Source organism: Sebastes umbrosus, chromosome 3 (genome assembly GCF_015220745.1).
Source record: "Sebastes umbrosus isolate fSebUmb1 chromosome 3, fSebUmb1.pri, whole genome shotgun sequence".
Taxonomy (NCBI): Eukaryota; Metazoa; Chordata; class Actinopteri; order Perciformes; family Sebastidae; genus Sebastes; species Sebastes umbrosus.
In genome coordinates this window covers 36,881,794-36,899,291 of record NC_051271.1, presented here as the reverse complement: position 1 = coordinate 36,899,291, position 17,498 = coordinate 36,881,794, and the positions used below count along the sequence as shown (strand labels likewise).

Genomic DNA, 17,498 nt, shown 5'->3' with positions numbered 1-17,498 from the left:
GAGACTTTGACCAATCACAGGTCATTTCAGAGAGAGAGCGTTCCTATTGTCTGTGCTCTAGCTGGTGGGCGGTGCTTGGTATTTCCTCAGCAGTTCTCAACATGGCTGCTGGGTCACAAACTTTCTCATTTTACAGCTAAACAGTACACTACAAGATGATTCTGAAAACATTTGAGGAGAGAAATAGGCATTACAGTAACAGAATATTGATTCATATTTGATCAGCGCTGCCTAGTTTGACCGCGTGGTCGGAGTCTGCGAGTGATTGACAGCTGCCTCTCATAGACGGCAGACTCCAGCTCGGCTCTTATTGGTTGTTTTCCTCTGGTCTGGGAAATTTTGCACATGCCGTTCGGAGCGTTTTATAAAAATCTGATTTTTTCAGATATTTGCTCCATTTCTACCCAATGCAGATTTAACCTCTATAAATCTTGATTTCACCTTTCTATTACCCTCATCCTTCTTTAAATGTATACACAGAAAAAATAAACATTTCCACAACAAGACTCACATGTGCAGCATGAGTATCAGCTTGTTTCAACACTTCATTGAGGCTACATGATGCTTATGTGAAACATTCAAATCCAGCAGGCTTTGTTTTTAGGCCTTACATCAAATGGAAATCATCTAGATGTCTTGTGCATTTATATATAATTATGTCTGACATATCTGATATGTTTTCAAAGTTTGGGATCTCTACTAGAATTGAAAACTACAATTTGAATGAAACTTGCAAAACAGAACAGCCTTGGATGCAGCACAATGAACAATTCTTTGCATATATTGCATCTTTTGTACATCTTGGTTTTTATGTTCTTTTTTTTCCCCACTTTCTGCTTTCAGACATATTTTCAATGATCTTGCACAAAAATCTAACATAAAGAAAAGTAAAAAAAAATATCACAGAGCTGCAAATCTCAAGTATTCAAACTGGTTTACTGGTTTCTATCATTCACTGGAAAAAATCAGAATGTGCCAACTGTTACGACGATGAAATCAACTTTTGGAAAAAAAAAAACTCTGACAAAGTAGCTATCCGTCTCATTCGGACGACAAACTGTGGCGAGTTATTACAACCAATTTGCGGAGATAAAAACGTCTTATGTCTTTTCACTTTTCAAGTTTGAGAATTGTTCCAGTTTAAAACACGCAGGGAGATTAAACATCACGAGGGCTGATCAGTCCTTCTCTTTCTTTAGCTCTTCAAATTTATTTCCATGTAGTTAATCTTTATGTGTCCTTGTTCCTCTTTCTGAGTTTCCTTGGAGAGAGCTGTTCATGCCTGTGGTATTACAGCTCATAGGCAACAATAATAATGCAAAATACGTTTCATAATGATAATTACTTGTGCAGATGTTCTCGGTTCTGACTTTCTTTCTTTGAGACATGAATGCAGCCGCGTTCCTCCCTAACAGCCATCTACCAGAGTTACATCAGGACCGAGTCAGAAACGAGGCTGACGCTCCAAGCAAGGCTACGCTGAGTTCAAGGCTGGTCAAGGTAATTTACTGGATAACTTTGCAAGCTCCAGTCGCGTTGATTAGTGGCTTTCATGTGAGGGATTTCTGGTGCCCACAGACATTAAAAGCGATTGAAGACTGTCGGCTACCCAGGCTCGCCATTTGAGAGATCTTTTTCAGACTGTTGCCTCTTTTTCAAGCTTTGGATGTTTCATTAATTCACATTATGAGATCCTTGTGAGTATTGGTATTAGCTATTCCTAAGAGCAGTGCTGGGAGGAATAAAAAACATCAGAAATATATAGAACTAAGTCCAACAGTCCCCTCTGACCAATTTGCCGTGTCAAACTCATAACTGCTCTAGGCTTTTTCTACAAATGTCATGCAGTGTGATGAGCTTACCTCCATAATGAACTCTCAGTTACACTGTTGAGGTTGAAGTCAAATAGTTTGGTCAGCATCAAAATCACCTGCAAAACAAGACAAGGATTGTAATCAAGACACAGGCCTATTGATCAAATGTCAGGTGAGCGAGTCAAACAGTATCAAGGCAAAAATGAAAGAAGGGAAAATGAACAGCAGTCAAACAGAGACTTCTATCAATTATCAGCCCAGTCTAACAGTGGTTTGTGAAATAGACTCAGTTGTCTGTTTTACACATACATTGTAGCTGGCGCAGCGCCGCATACGACGCAATAATCTTGTTGGTTATCGGTTAACGAGGGTTGGTTAATCGGTTAAAAAAATATATTCAGGGCGCCTGGGTTAGCTCAGTTGGTAGAGCGGGCGTCCATGTATCAAGGCTTGGTCCTGACCGCGGCGGCCCGGGTTCGAATCCGGCCTGTGGCCCTTTCCGCATCCACTCTCTCTCTCCCCCCTTTCAAGACTCTATCCACTGTCCTCTTAATAAAAATGGAAAATGCCCCCAAAAAAATAACTTTAAAAAAAAATATATATATATATTCAAAATTAGCATCCCTAGTTGCTGGAGATTCGTAGGAAAAAGCACGAAAAATACGTTGTTGAAAGTCGTGCTGAGCGTCACAAAAAAAAGGGGAATTTGTGTCAATGTACACGAATCAAATAGATTACATTTTGTGATACTGTGTTGCCATTGTGGTGGAAGAATAGTTTGGTCTTTCAAAAAACGTTCTCCCACTTAGTAAGTGTCAGACAATACCGTGGATTGCATTTTTATGTCTGCATGAATGCAACCCAGTCGCCAGAAAAACAAAAAACAAAATATATATATTCTTATCTTGTATCTCTGTGTTTCAATGTTCCTGTCAAACATTACAATGCATGCAACATATCCAATCCAGTGTGATTTGGAATGACCAGTTTACCCCTCCCATAAACTGCACCTGACGTGCTGTGCAGAGGCTTCGGAGCGAAGTAAGCCATATTTTATGTGAAGCACACATCGAGGCTAGACCAATGACGTCATTGATGACGCGCAAAGCCAAAACACAATGACTAAAGTCTCTCCTCTATCATTTTCCCATAGTTACGCAAGCACATTAACCGTCTCCTGCCCAGTAAAACCAACGCCACTTTCCAGTTTTAGAACACTACATCCCCTCCTGCCATTAATATGATACAATTATTGACCGAATGATTAATTTACTGGTACACACATTTGATGCATTACTCACAACAATTATAGTTTAGTATACAGTTCATGTTATACAATCACGATTTAGGCTGCTTACCAGAAAATAGACACTAGGTGTCTGACTTTAAAAACAGATTGCAGCTCATAGCTGGCGGTGCCGTGAGGTGGTCGGCTTGTTATTGACACGGTGTGTTTCCGCGTAACGTATCGGCGAATGCCTCTCTCATTCAGCAGCCTTGGTATGTCTGTATAACATTACACTACGTTGTCTCTCATCCTGTCATCTATCGCTTTTTTCTTTCTCATCGTGGACGGCCAGCAGCTCCCGCACCTCGGATTCTTGCCACACATCCACAAGAAAGAGGCGGGTTCACGCGGTCAGGCCAATCGGAATTCTTAAAGAAATTACTGAATCTGGATCATGATACGGATCGCCACCAAAATCGAATGGATTGTTTATTGTGCTACTTTACACCCCTTCAAAAAATGTCATTCAAATCCACCACGAACTTTTGGAGTAATCCTGCAAACAGACAAACAAACAAACAAACCAATGCCGGTGAAAACATAACCTCCTTCCAAGGCCCTTGGTTATAAATGAATTAGCCTTTGTGGGAGCCTTTAGTGGTGCAAAATACACAGATCACATGGTTGAGATCACCTGTAATATATCTGCCTGTTTTACACTCTTTGACCAACAGGTGGTTTAGCGTGCACATGACGCCTTGAGAAATTCCACTGCATCTTTAAAATCATGGAAATGTGTCTTTTAATGGGTTCCTTGATTAGTTTTAATCCTGTGACACCAATCACCGTGTAAGATGAGGTGTTATGAAATATCTTTGCCAGAACGAAACTCAACACCAGGGATCCACACCCACGCCAACCCGCGAGCTTCTGCTCCAACAATATTTTGCCATGCATACTACCATACATACATCACATTGCTAAATGTGATCCCCCTCTAATTGTCCCAAACTCATTACTTAATCATATCAGATTGATTCTAAACACTCCACTGTAAATATTCCTCATTGCGTTAACACCCTCAAGGTGCACGGGATGAGGGAAAAGTGGGTCAGCCAAAGTCTTGAGGGAAAAATAGACGCAGAAACATCACATTTCGCTCCGAGCATAAAAGAAGTAAAGCAGCACGGAAACTCACAATCTATTTACTTTGTGACTGGAGGTGTATTTGAAATGAATAAAACTCGGAAGAAGCAGAAAAAGGGGAGAAAACCTTCGCAAGGAATGCTGCAGTTTCAGTTCAATATAGTCTTTTTTTTAACAGTTGTGTAGTGTTCTTACTTCTCTTACTCATGACTTATTTTTCATGTTGATAACACATTGTGAAAATCCCCCCGGGGGGATATTTTGTGGCGACTTTGACAGTTATCTGATGACCCCTATGCATTGTGGATAAGCTACGGCACAATGGTCCGGTGATACGGCGTGGGCGAAAGAGGAGATGCTGCCAATGGAGAAACATCTATTCACATTATGTGATCACTTGTGATGCGCTGGTACATCCTTATCTACAACTTGGCTATCGGGGAAACGGCTGTATGTACAAGGCAGGTGATGCACGCAGATATTTCCCAAAGCGTGGAGTGAAATAAACAACCGGAGTCCATGCGATTTCTATTTATTTGCCTTGAAGTCGTGTGCCATGCTGCGCACGGCCAATATCCAACTGTTTCCCCTTGGCCTGGCTGCCTTCCGATGCCTCCGCTGCCTCTGCTGCCTGTTATCGAGGCCAAGCCACTCTATGACTTGTGTGACTTTGTGAAACAGTTCCACCACCATGGGGTTCCTGTGAGTACAAGCAGAACAGATGCACCGTAGGTAGCGGAATTACATTGCGAGGTCGGGGCTCCTGTGATCAAGCTTATTAAGTGTGCGCTAACATCTGCAGCCCCCGAAACACTCGAAACGGTGCGGTGCACTCGGCCGACCCCGTTGCTGGCGGGGTTTTGGAGTGTCGCTGAAGGGGTGTGTTGTGGAAAATAACCACCAGGACAACAACGAGTTGTAAAACGGCGTTAAAGTGTGATTCAGGAAGTAGCTGGGTTGTAGCCTGGGGAATGAATAACCTTAAATGCCCGGACTAGACCTTTGCATGCTAATGACCGACCAAGTCCATTTAGCTGCCCAGCTGGAGGCTGAATTCACACTCGCACCACGCAGCTTCTCTCTTTCTCTGTATTCCCTCACTTTCTTTTTTACCCCCCCCCCTTCCTCATTTCTTTCTCCCTTCACATCTCAACACCATTTTCTCCTGCGAGTCTACGTGTGTGTGTGTGTGTGTGTGTGTGTGTGTGTGTGTGTGTGAGAGGGGTGGGGTGAAGGTGAGGGTAATGGTGCAATTATGTTTTTAGCATCTCTGAGCCACTCTGCTGTGTGTTTGCGTGCCTGTGTGTGTGTCTGTGTGGGTCAGTGTATCCGTCTGGATGTAGGTGAAGGTGAGAGAGCAGTTATGCTTTTACAACTCTGAGCTTCCCCCCCCCCCCGCGGCTTGTATTTGTGTGTGTGTATGTTTGTCTGTGAGCAGTATAGCGCTCTGGCTCCGGATTCTGGATAAAGTCCTCTAAAAAGGCTGAGGTATAAACCGGGTGACTTGGCTTCATTAGTTGAAGGGCAGTGTGCGTGCAGGCCCTTCTGTCACATATGGAGACTACGTAGGCAGTCATCAGCGAGTGGCTCTGTCAGATGGGCTCCCACTGGAAAGTGCATATGCTCCATCACTGACCATGCCAATTAGGCCTGTGGGCTTTCTGCTACTGTAAATACTACGATGAAGCGGCAAAGACGGACGATGAAAAGACACACACCCATTTCTGACAGTTTGGAGATGTGCAGAGGAGCATGAAGGCATGAGAATGAGATGGTGGCCGCGTGTTACAGTTAGAGAGTTATGGAGATGCTGTGATTAACAGATGCTTTAAAATGCTACAGTTACAAGCCCCATGCAGTCTTGCCCCGTCTCAGTGCGGCGAGGTTTGGGCGGGGAGCGCTCTAAAGCTGCGGCCGCGAGCCACCTTCGCCCCGAGCCTTTCCAAGCCGACATAGAGCCGGTCACGGCGCACTGCCTCATATGCGGGACTCCCCAGCCTGCTGTGTGTCGCTCACATCCTCCAGTTGGCTGTTAACAAGGGTCTTTTGGCACAGAGAAGTACTCGTATCGGTACTCAGTATCGGCGAGTACCTAAATGTAAGAACTTGTACTTTTACGCGGTCTGAAAAAAGTGGTATCGGTGCATCCCTAGTTTAAAGTATATGTAAATGTAGGAGTAGTAAACTTTGAGTACACAACTAGTTTACATCCAATCTGTATTTTGGACTGCAACTATAATATGAACTATACTACAAGTGATATAGGTATACTGTTAGTTTATTAGAGTACACTTTAAACTACTAGTTTAATAGTTTACTTTTATTATACTTAGTGAACTTATAGTACTTAGCCAAATATACTTTTCTGTAAACTTTTCAGTATAAGCCAAGTATCCTTGGACTTTTCTCTGTACTTGCCAATGTCACTTAGACTTTTCTGTATACTTGTCGGTATAAGCCAAGTATAATTAAGTATAATTTTGTCAAGTGTATCTCTGATAAGTAAATAAAAAGTAAACTGAAAGCATACTCCCTTATTCTAAGTTTAAAAAAGTATAGCCTACTAATTGCACACTTGAATAAACTTATTTTTTTGTAAGGGCCGCTCTACACCTTAGCCACAGTAGCCCCATTGTTAGTGTGTTTGTATGCAGGCTGCATTGACCAAAAGACAGAAGATGGCATCGTAGATGTATATGCCCCAAACAATAACCAGAATGCTATCCACCGATGAAACAGGGGCTGCCAAAGTGTCAAAGACATCTAACTTGGAACAGTAGTTTCAGGATCACCAGTCATCCCTGCCTGCTACAGTCTAGATAACAAGAGAAACCAACAGCAACAACATTGTTATGTTTGTGGCAAGTTGCTTAATAAAAACTTAAAGCTCCAATCTGTAACTTTCTCCAGATTCAAACTACTGCAAAGATGTCAGAGCAGCTAGTGTTGCATGCATACAGTTGTTTCATCTCATTGTTGTTGGTATGGTGAAAATGTCAAGCGGCCGCATAGGTTGTCTGTGCAAGCATCTTATTATGACTCATATTATGTTTGTTGTAAGGCGAAGGCCTGTCGTGATAACACATTTCGTTGGAAGATATATTGTCCCAGAAATACTTGCAATAAACAATATTATTGTCATTTTAAGACCATGTTATGCCACTGACCTAATAATAGCATAATAATGCAAACAAACCCTTTAAAAGAGCAATGAACTTTTAATTCTTAGGAATATTCAGAACTAAACCTAACTATAGTGGTTTTGTCTCCTAATCCGAAAGTGAAGCCAACGGTAACTATACTCGTTTTGATACCAAAAATAAAGTGACGCCAAGGAGCGTGACAAAGCGGTGGTATGATACGAGATGGGATGAGATTGTGTTGGGTCAAACAAACAGAGGACTTTCACCCAGGAGACCGCTGTTGGTGTCCCATGTGAAACCAAAAATCAACATGTTGAGTTATTTTAAGTTATGTATGAAAGTATGTTAGCATGTAACTATGTTAGTATGTAACTAAAGCAACTACTTTAGCACATAACTAAGTTAGTAAGTAACTACGTTAGTATGTAACTAAAGCAACTATGTTAGTACGTAACTACTTTAGCACATAACTAAGTTAGTAAGTAACTACGTTAGTATGTAACTAAAGCAACTATGCTGGTACGTAACTACTTTAGTATATGTGAAGCCAAAAGTCAACACGTTGTTATTTTAAGTTATGTATGTAACTATGTTAGTACGTAACTACATTAGCATGTAACTAAAGCAACTATGTTAGTACCTAACTACGTTAGTACGTAACATTAGTATGTGTGAAGCCAAAAGTCAACACGTTGTTATTTTAAGCTACATATGTAACTGTATTAGTACGTAACTAAGTTAGTATGTAACTAAAGCAACTATGTTAGTACGTAACCACGTTAATACTTTACTACGTTAGTATGTGTGAAACCAAAAGTCAATAAATTGTTATTTTAAGTTACGTACGTAACTATGTTAGTACGTAACTAAGTTAAAATGTGTGAAACCAAAAGTCAACAGTGTTATTTTAAGTTACGTATGTAACATGTTAGTACATAACTACGTTAGTATGTAACTGCGTAAGTATGTAACTAAAGCACATATGTTAGCACAAAACTATGTTAGTACGTAACTACATTAGTATGCGTGAAACCAAAAGTTTAAGTTACGTACGTAACTATGTTAGTATGTAACTACGTTAGTATGTAAATAAAGCAACTTTGTTAATACATAACCACGTTAGTATGTGTGAAACCAAAAGTCAACACACTTATTTTGAAGTTACGTACGTAACTATGTTAATGCGTAACAACGCAGTACTACTACGTACATTAATTAATGCGTAACATTAGTGTGTAACCTAACGCAACTACATTAGTACCTAACTACGATAGTACCCAACCATATCACGTACTGCATAAAAAACCTACTTTGTACAAACAAACACAGGACTTGTTTGGACAGGAGACTGTTTGTGTCCCGTGTGAAACCATAGGTCAACACATTGAGTTGTGTTTCTTAACCAAAACCATGATATTTTCCTAAACCTAACCAAGTAATTGTGCTGCCTAAACACAAGTTCCATTTCACAACGTTAAACACATGTTTGAAAAAATGACCGTTCCACAGCGTTAAATTGAAAGGTCATATGTGTCGTTTTGGGATTTATTGGCTTTTTTTTTTTTTTTAGCAAATTTGGTTTCCTCCACAGTTTTGATCAACTGATGAGCTTCTACATTGCACATGATTTTGAAGGATAAAGAGCATAGTTTAATGAAAAAAACTTGGATGCATCTCAGTAGGTTGGTTCAGAATGTTTCCAAATGCATTGATATTAGTCATGCAAAGGGAAGCCTCCGCTCCGGGTGGGGATCAGTAACAACTCTGTCTGTGCAAAGCTTTAGGTGTTTAAAATATCTCCCCATTATTTCTTTTTAATCAAAAGTATGCCTTTGCTGCTAGCAAACACTGTTATCTCCTATACTGTTTGATAATTGTCCTTGGATGGAGGAGAGAAAATATCATCATGAATCAAAATACCCAAACATGCATATACAAACAACAATTACCATTTCCTGGGGCACAAGAAGGCAGAATAAACAAATATGAAATGCAGAGTATTAGCACATATTCTGAAACTCCCAAAACAGGGAAATGTGCCGGGTTCATGTTCTGTAAGGCATTATGAACTATTTGTTTTTCTCACATCTCATTTTTGTAATCACGTGAGACCAGATTTCTCCAGGGCACGCATCTTTTTTTTGCACAATTTCATTACAGGAAGAGAGTGATCCGAGCACACAAGGCCATGCATCAGAGGAACAAAAATAGACTTTCTTGCCACACAGATGCATTTAATGAAACTATATTGCGGATTGTTTTTAATCGATGAATTCATTCTGTAATGACGACTGCAGAAACACTGCAATGCACACACGTAATGAAGTAAACAAGTTTTTACCTGCCGACATTTCTGAATACCTAAAACTGTCAGGCTCATCTGGGATCATTCCTCTCTGTGGATTAGCCTGTCACATCTTCCTTTGGAAGATTCACCACTTGTGCCTATCGCAAATATAAAAGTGAAATATACCCGGGAAACAGGGTGTTCAGGTGCTTGTCGCATATCTATAAATAATACGTCTTCATCGGGATCAAATTTGATCAAGACCTGTCGGAGGTGCGTGTCCCAGGGAGGGTATATATGCCTTCACATACCGATGTTCAGCAAGCTTATTAGCCAGCAAATGATCAGTGTGCTGTGTCCTCATTTAGTCTGATTTCTTCCAGTGTTCATTAGAACGACGGAAGCTGTAGAAAAGCATTAAAACATGCACCCGCAATGTGGAGCATGTATGCCGACAAATGATTAAAATCTAATTTCTTTTTTTTTTTTTCTTCTCTTGAGATAACGGAAAACATACACATCTTCTATTTTCGATTCCATTGGAACAGATTATTTTTGGAAGTGTGATGTTTGCAGAGATGCTCAGAGAATACTGAGGAAGACTACCTGCAAGTTTCATGTGCTGCTCGTTTGATCCGCGCAGACCTGTCACCTTTTGTGTGGTTTTGTTTTGTGATGAAGATGCGGTCTCAGGGTTCCCGGCAACCATTTCCCTTGATCTTTAGCTATTTGCTGCTCCTAATTGGTTGTTAACCCACTTTGGAGATTCAGTGTATGAAAATGATTGCATTTAAGGAGCCGATCTCTCAAGTGTGGAGCTTGCTAATGCATTTCAAGACATGAAAGGCTTAAGGAAGACATTAAGGGGGATGCTTACTGGTAATAAGCATTAAAAGTATGCAGAGGAATGATTAAATGTACATAATGATTACATATCATTAGTTTTTTTGTCACGTGACACAGCACGATAGAGCTACAAGCCCTCCTCTTCATTTGAGTTCAAGAGTTTACTATTGCATTAATTATGTACGTGAGAGAAACTGTGTACTTCTGTGTGTATAAGGTGTGTACTTGCCTGTGAGAAACTTTCAGAGATTTAAAGGAGTGTCTGGGTAAATGTATATTTGGGTGATAAATCACTGTTTAGTGCTTTGTCATAAGGGGGAGATAACGCTTGACACAATTATTGAAAAGAAATTCATGGACACCTGCTGATAAGACGCGACATCACTCCGAGTGCATTATGCGCTCCTGCACTGAATGAAAAAGCTAAAACAACAACCTTGTTTGACTTAGAAACTGGGTTACCCACCTAGTAAACATAAATCCTGCTTGAGAAAACATTATTGTCTCCCTATTCTGATCATTGGAACAAACATACTGAATATATGAATTTTAATCACATGTATCAGTTTTGCCGTTACCTAAGGATGTTTTTCATACGCGGTGGTAAATTAAAAAAAAGCACTGATCCAAGTGCTGCATGGTATAGACAGTCAACTTCTGAGAAGTTTGTGAGAAGTGCTGAAGGCACTGCTTCGCCCCAGAGATAGATGTATTCCTCCCCAAGCAGTGATTTAAAGTAGAATAAGGAGTTTTTAACATTACGGCGAGGAGAGAGGAGCTGCTGGAACCTGGAAAATAAATTCTGGAAATCAGGGAGATCTTTGTCATGTTATCATTTTCAGCTACGGTAGAAAGGACTGTGATGAATTGAGCCAGAGGAATCTTGCTGCCAGTGTAGATTAATTATTCAAATTGGCATTGTCAGGAGTACCTTTGGTTGGCTAATTGTTTAATAGGCCCATAAAGGAATTTGCAATAACATCATCCAGCCTAAATACTGTGGTAACGGAGGCAAAATAGAATGTGTCAACTTTCTCAAACAGAATTAAGCTTCATTGATTTTGTCTAATTTTATCCAGTTCGGACGCTTTAGGGCTGGGTAGCTGTTGCCCAAGGCGAAGCTAGATTAAAAGAAACCCCTTAGGATCTGCCTGAAGAGCAAACTGATGGTGGTAACTAACAAGCTCTTATGTTTCCTCCCATCTCTCCCTTTGTTCCCATTATTCTGAATTAAAGATTCCCTATTCTCGCCGTTTGCATTTGATTAAAGGTGATTAGACGAGGCTGTGATGAAAACAGAAGCACTTCCTCAGAGCGGCTCACCTTGCCTCTGCTAATCAACATGGACAACAATGCAGAACTGACATTGACCCTCTTCTGTTTCTTTGCCTACTTCTCCTTCTGTATCATCAAAGGACTGTGTAAACCGCTCTCGCTCATGCCGGCATTATAGATGCAATTCACTTGTGTGGGATATTAAGACTGACAGAATTTTCAAAGTCAACATCGAGAATTAGATGATAACACAAAAAACGAATGGGCTATTCAAGGAGGGGAAGTTGACACATCTGTTAAAGGGACTGTATGTAACTTGTTTACATGTATGAATCGTTTTTTATTGCAAATGGGGGAACAGGTTGTAACCTAACCTAAAAAAACAAGACCTTCCGTTATTTTCTGCGTTTCCTCTATCAGCCTTCAAGACTTCTTTTAATGTGGAGGACTCGGGCCGGTGTCCCAGCAGATGTGACGTCATGCGCGCTCGCATGTGCCTACCAAGCTCCCAGGAAGTGCGCCGATCGTCGATCCGGACTTTCATAGGTGGCCAAACGGCGGTACTGCAACTTCTGTGTCAGTCACATGATGCATTGGGCCCAACAAGACTTTTTTTCCCATAGACTTACAATGGGAAAGAGACGTCTGTAACTCAGCGGACACTTTTTTTTTGCTGGATCCATTTCCCAGTATGAACACTCTAATAGTCCTTATTTAAATCATTAAGTTTTAAAAGTCCAGAGTTATTTCCCTTCCTCCGTTCATGTGAGTGAGACCCAGACTGAGGCTGGAGCGCAAGCCGTGATGACGGCGTGATGTTGGGACGCCGTGACCAAGTCATGTGACAGAGCGGACGCTACTCCGTCAATCATCTCGGACGCTACTCCGCCAAGATCCGGGTACTTTTCCAGATGAAAGTCGAGCCATTTAGGCCTCATGCGCCAATGAGCAACTCTCATAGGAATGACCGGGGCCCCGCCTCCAACACTGTATCCATTCCTTTTAATACAACCATGGTACCTACTCTGTTCAGCGCAGCTACAGGGATAGCTAACGGTTGGAGTCCACTAACGCAAACAAACGACCGGCCTCCACCAAAACTCATACTTTAACACAACCACCACGGAAGCACTAAAAACACAAAGTTACATCTGGTGAAGCCTGTCTGGCAAAACAGGAATGTGACCGACGTCAAGCGAAAACTAGAATTGGCCTGGCCTTCGATTCATGGAGGGAGCTATATGTATCAAAACGGACCCCAAGCTGGCAAAATTCCTACTGGACAGGTCAGCTAACTTTACTGCTAAGCATGTGAAATATACAGTGATATTGTGGTTTTAGCTGTCAATCACATTCAGTCTCATGTGTGTCGCCTCACTGTTTTGACCAATGCTCGGTTTCTGATTATGACATTGAGTCCCTTCAAGTCAAGGTGTTGTAAGGGAATGAAAGCTGTGATAACACTGGTCGTGACCTTGTCTCACCGCCATGGAAATGAGATGATCAGGCGTTGGAGTGTTGTGTTAAAGCCTGGGAAGCAGCCTTTTTTCCACATGTATGTAGCTGTATTGGCAGTCAGATCACCCAATGTATGTGTTGGTTTTAATACACCAAGAAATGCACCTTTTAGTCGGGAAGGTCACAACCAAACTGTCGGACTTCACATGAGTTACCGGTAATTGAGTTGCCGTTGGCGTTTGATCCATCTCCTCATGACACCAGTCCTGACCAAGAATTCAACCCAGCCCACACAGGAAGTCATTCAAGGCCAGGCTGTCGAGCCAGCCGCGGCCTTGGCTACGGTGTGCATGTACAAGCTGAGGCAGAAGGCATGCTGGCTCCCCTATTAGAGGAATAAATCCAAGGACAAATGAGCGAGTTTGGCAGGACCGAAAGTGAAAGGAAAGCAGGCGAATCAGAGGAATGGAGTTGTTTCTCTCTTTAAGTATCTGTAAGAAGCTCAGTGGCTTCTAACCACAGAATCCATTTGCAGACGGCGGAGTTGGAAACCATTGATCTGAATGGGTGTCATTACCTGCATGTTAATGGAGACGGCACAAGTAAACATGATCGATGTCTATCTGCTGTGGACTGTCAGCGTGGCGTTAATGACAAGGGGCCTTCAGTGTGAACCTCAGGTCAATGCAACGGATGGGCTTCTCTCACTGCTCTGATTATATGGAGGATATCATATCGGTCTTCACCACCCGAGGGGGTCTTTAAAGTTGTAATCCTTTAGATATTAATTATATCAAATCTTATTTTTGATACTATTTATGGCTGGCAGTTTCCGGCAAATAGCAATTGAATGTACAGTATTTGTATTCTGTAGTTGCCTTTCTACATTTGGATCTGAATCTCTTCAAATTGTATTACCATGCGCAGGGGGATGACAAGAAATGATGCATGCACACGTACTGGCCGTCATGTGGAAGACAGAAGCCAGTACATGTGCATGCATTTCATATAAAGTGGAAGATGACTTTCGATCACGGGTAAGACATTTTTGTTGTATTAACGTGATGTCGAAGAAGAAGATGTGACGTGACAAAGATGTGACAAAGATGCGACTGATGATGACGTGACTAATGCCCTCAAGCTAGAGATGAACAGAGACGTCATTATCTGTATCTGTTCAACCAATAAAATGATCTGTCTCTGTATATCTGGATTCGGATAGAAGACCAGAAGTGGGCGTGCACCGGATGTCACATTAAATCGGGCAAATGCAATATTTGTGCCTTCAAAAGCATCATACTGATTTAATACTGGCATATAATTAATTATGAAATATATTTTAACATCCTCATACTGGACTTTTCATCTCTCTCTCGCTCTTTTATTATTTTTAACTAACTAAGTTCAATGGACTGTCTGATCTGTGTCTGTCTTTCCATGAAACTTGCGCCTAATACGTACAATATGTTGCATCTTAAATGGATGAAAACTGAATACTTTTTTATAGACAAAAATGTTCTAAGTATCATTTTCGTCACATAGTGATTCCTTGTCAGACCTCTCGGAGTCACTTTTCGCTAAAACAGTAGTAAACACATTAATTAACTTAATATTGTGAATTAAATAAAAACACTTAGTTATGAGATATTAACACTTAGGATTATGCAACAAAACTACTTAGTCAACTTACTTAAAATACATCATGGTTCGGCTTCAAACTACTACGTTTGTACAGTAAAAATGATGTGTTGTGAACACAGGACAGGAACATTGTTTTATTGGACCCATCCACTAAACTACATCACCACAGTGACTCCAGGCGCACTTTCCCGATGCGTTTACTGGTGCTACAGATGGGTTTCCACTGCAGTTAATAGAAAGCCCAGTGCGTTGCATACTGGTGGTAAAGGGTGCCATGAAAAAGCATCGGTATTTGACATCCCGGGAATGACAACGGGCTGGTATAAGTTTTGGGGGTTAGAAATCCAGCTGCCACACCCCCCTTTCACACTGCCTGTTCGAGTCTGGAATGTTGTAACGTTAATTCGCCTCGCTGTTCTGTATGGAAGGTACAGAGACGGAATGAGGGGGGACATGGAGTTCCAACTCTGAGCCGGCAGCGGAGGTAGTAACAGAGCCGAGCTGATGTCTCTGTGAAAGGGACAGCCGGCACGGCAGGTCTACACAGACACACGCAGCAGAGCTGAGCTGTTGTGTTTAACATCACGCCCCTTTTGCTCCCGCGATGTCTAAAATCACACACCACCGCGGCAGCATCTTGCCGCCGTTGTTTGGTCCGATGTGACAAACGGTCTATCCAAATAGCATTCCCCGTGCACAAGGGACTGACCAGAAATGACACATGAACATATGGACGTGATACGGCAGTCCGTTCTCATTCCCAGGGCGTTGAATACAGAGGCTTTGTCACGGTCATCGGTGTTTGGTAGCGCCGAACACAGCACCCTATAGCGCGGTTTTATTACATGGCTGTGTCGAATACTTGATTCTGATTGGTCAATCACGACATTCTGCGGTCTGTAATTTCTATATATCAAACCGTTGCTATGGATGCAACTCTGATGTCGGACTCTGGCGGACCGTTTTTGTGTCAAAATATTGATTTCTTCAGTAAGTAGCTGTGTAATAAGCAGGATAATGTACAGCTAGCGGGTCTTTGTTGTGAAAGAATCCCCTTCACGGCGGTGAGAGACCCCTCCGCCTTGCGTCGGGGCGGGGATTCTTTCACAACAATGACCCGCTAGCTGTACATGATCCCTTACATGAAATGCATTCCATTAAAAGGTTAAGCTTGTAATTATGCACCCAAACTCAATGCTGACCTCCAGGCAGCGTTGCGTTGTTATATGGGGTCAACTATACACTATAAGTAATTTAATTAGTTAACAATGGGCTGGAAACAAACACAAATTCCTAATAAAATAAATAACTCAAAAGAAATGAAATGTTGATGTTGTATGGGCGGAGGCCTTGCGGTTGAGAAGCGAGAGTGATTGATTGTTGACCCGCTTTTGCCAGCTGCTTTATAGTTTTTAATGGTATTCCTAACACCATCCAATTACTTACTGTGGTATCATTTGAGCTTGCACCGCCGAGTGGATGCCATTGGAAATTTCCAACTGGACCTGTTCCAAGTTAATGCATAAATTAATAAGGGGCTGACTAGGAGGGGGGGATGCGGAGTCTATTGCTGAACGTAGGGCGCAGGAGCAAACTCTAAATACAGCTCTGCCATGGAAAGCAATAAACCGCAGAGTTATTGGTAAACCATAACTTTCCACTCTGTTATCTGCAAGTGTATTTATTGCTTACTGTGGCTTCCTATGGCCACAAAACAAAGGCTCAGCTCACCTTTGCTCACCAGTGAACCAGTGGGATTCTCTGTGGTCAGCTAAAACCAGCAGAGGGAAGGAGTCCTCAGGGAAGCTACACACACATTATGGAGATAGCAATTACCAGCTGACACGTGTATCAGCAGCTCAAAGTTTTATCAATAAGTATTTATTGACCAAGTCTAAGATCCATAATAAAACTTGGAACCTGACCTTGTACCAACTATTTTTTTACTAACAAAGCGCAGGGATTAATAGATGAGTTTAGACCAAATCTGTTATGGACTCGTCTGTAAAAATGACTGGAAGCTCCGAACAAGATAATTTGCCTTTGTCTGACTAATGCATCGGATTCGTAGGCGCAGAGCTGTCAGTTTCCATACAGACTTGATGAAAAGAAACTTATCCGGACTACGATCGAATCGGAAAGTGAATCTGTGAAAAGGTCATTGCCTAATTTGTCAAATAGTTATGAGCAGATTGATTTGTGGGCTTTGACAATCCCCCGGTAAATCTGTACGTTTCCGCTGAGTAAATGACATTTTCAGATGTTCTCTCCGTGGTTGGAGAAATATAAATGGAGGGGCTTTATTGTACTTCTGTTTCCATGTATTCAGTGAAATGTAATTACTGTTGTGTATCCAGGAGATATTGTGATTAGCACAAAGGACGTATGAGCGCCCAAAGGAGCAAGGGCCTGGCTCAACGTTAGAATTATTTTCTTTCTCTTCACCAAATGTGCCTTATCAGCACTTACGTGTAATCTGCCTGATCAATTTCACTGTCTGCATATTTACCTTCTATAATTAAAAAGTGACCCACCACTGGAGGAGGTAATTGTTACTCATGGAAAAGACGACACGGCGAACGAGGTCTTGTGTAAGAGAGTAGTCAAAATTCAGAATTCCTTTTTCTGATGGCTTCATAGTGTCAGTAAGACTGTTTGCA

The 17,498-nt window shown here is 41.6% G+C and overlaps 1 protein-coding gene across 6 annotated transcripts in view; it reads right to left on the bottom strand.

Moving 5' to 3' along the window:
• LOC119485187 (VPS10 domain-containing receptor SorCS1) overlaps positions 1–17,498 on the bottom strand; it is a 209,047-nt gene that overhangs the window by 113,219 nt on the left and 78,330 nt on the right. For all 6 annotated transcript variants that reach the window (XR_005206218.1, XR_005206219.1, XM_037764550.1 and 3 more), the window contains exon 2: positions 1,863–1,930. Coding sequence is in view for 4 of the 6 variants with exons in the window: in XM_037764550.1 (XP_037620478.1) it covers positions 1,863–1,930 (68 nt within the window). In the remaining 2 variants the exon portion in view is untranslated. The remainder of the gene's footprint in view (positions 1–1,862; positions 1,931–17,498) is intronic.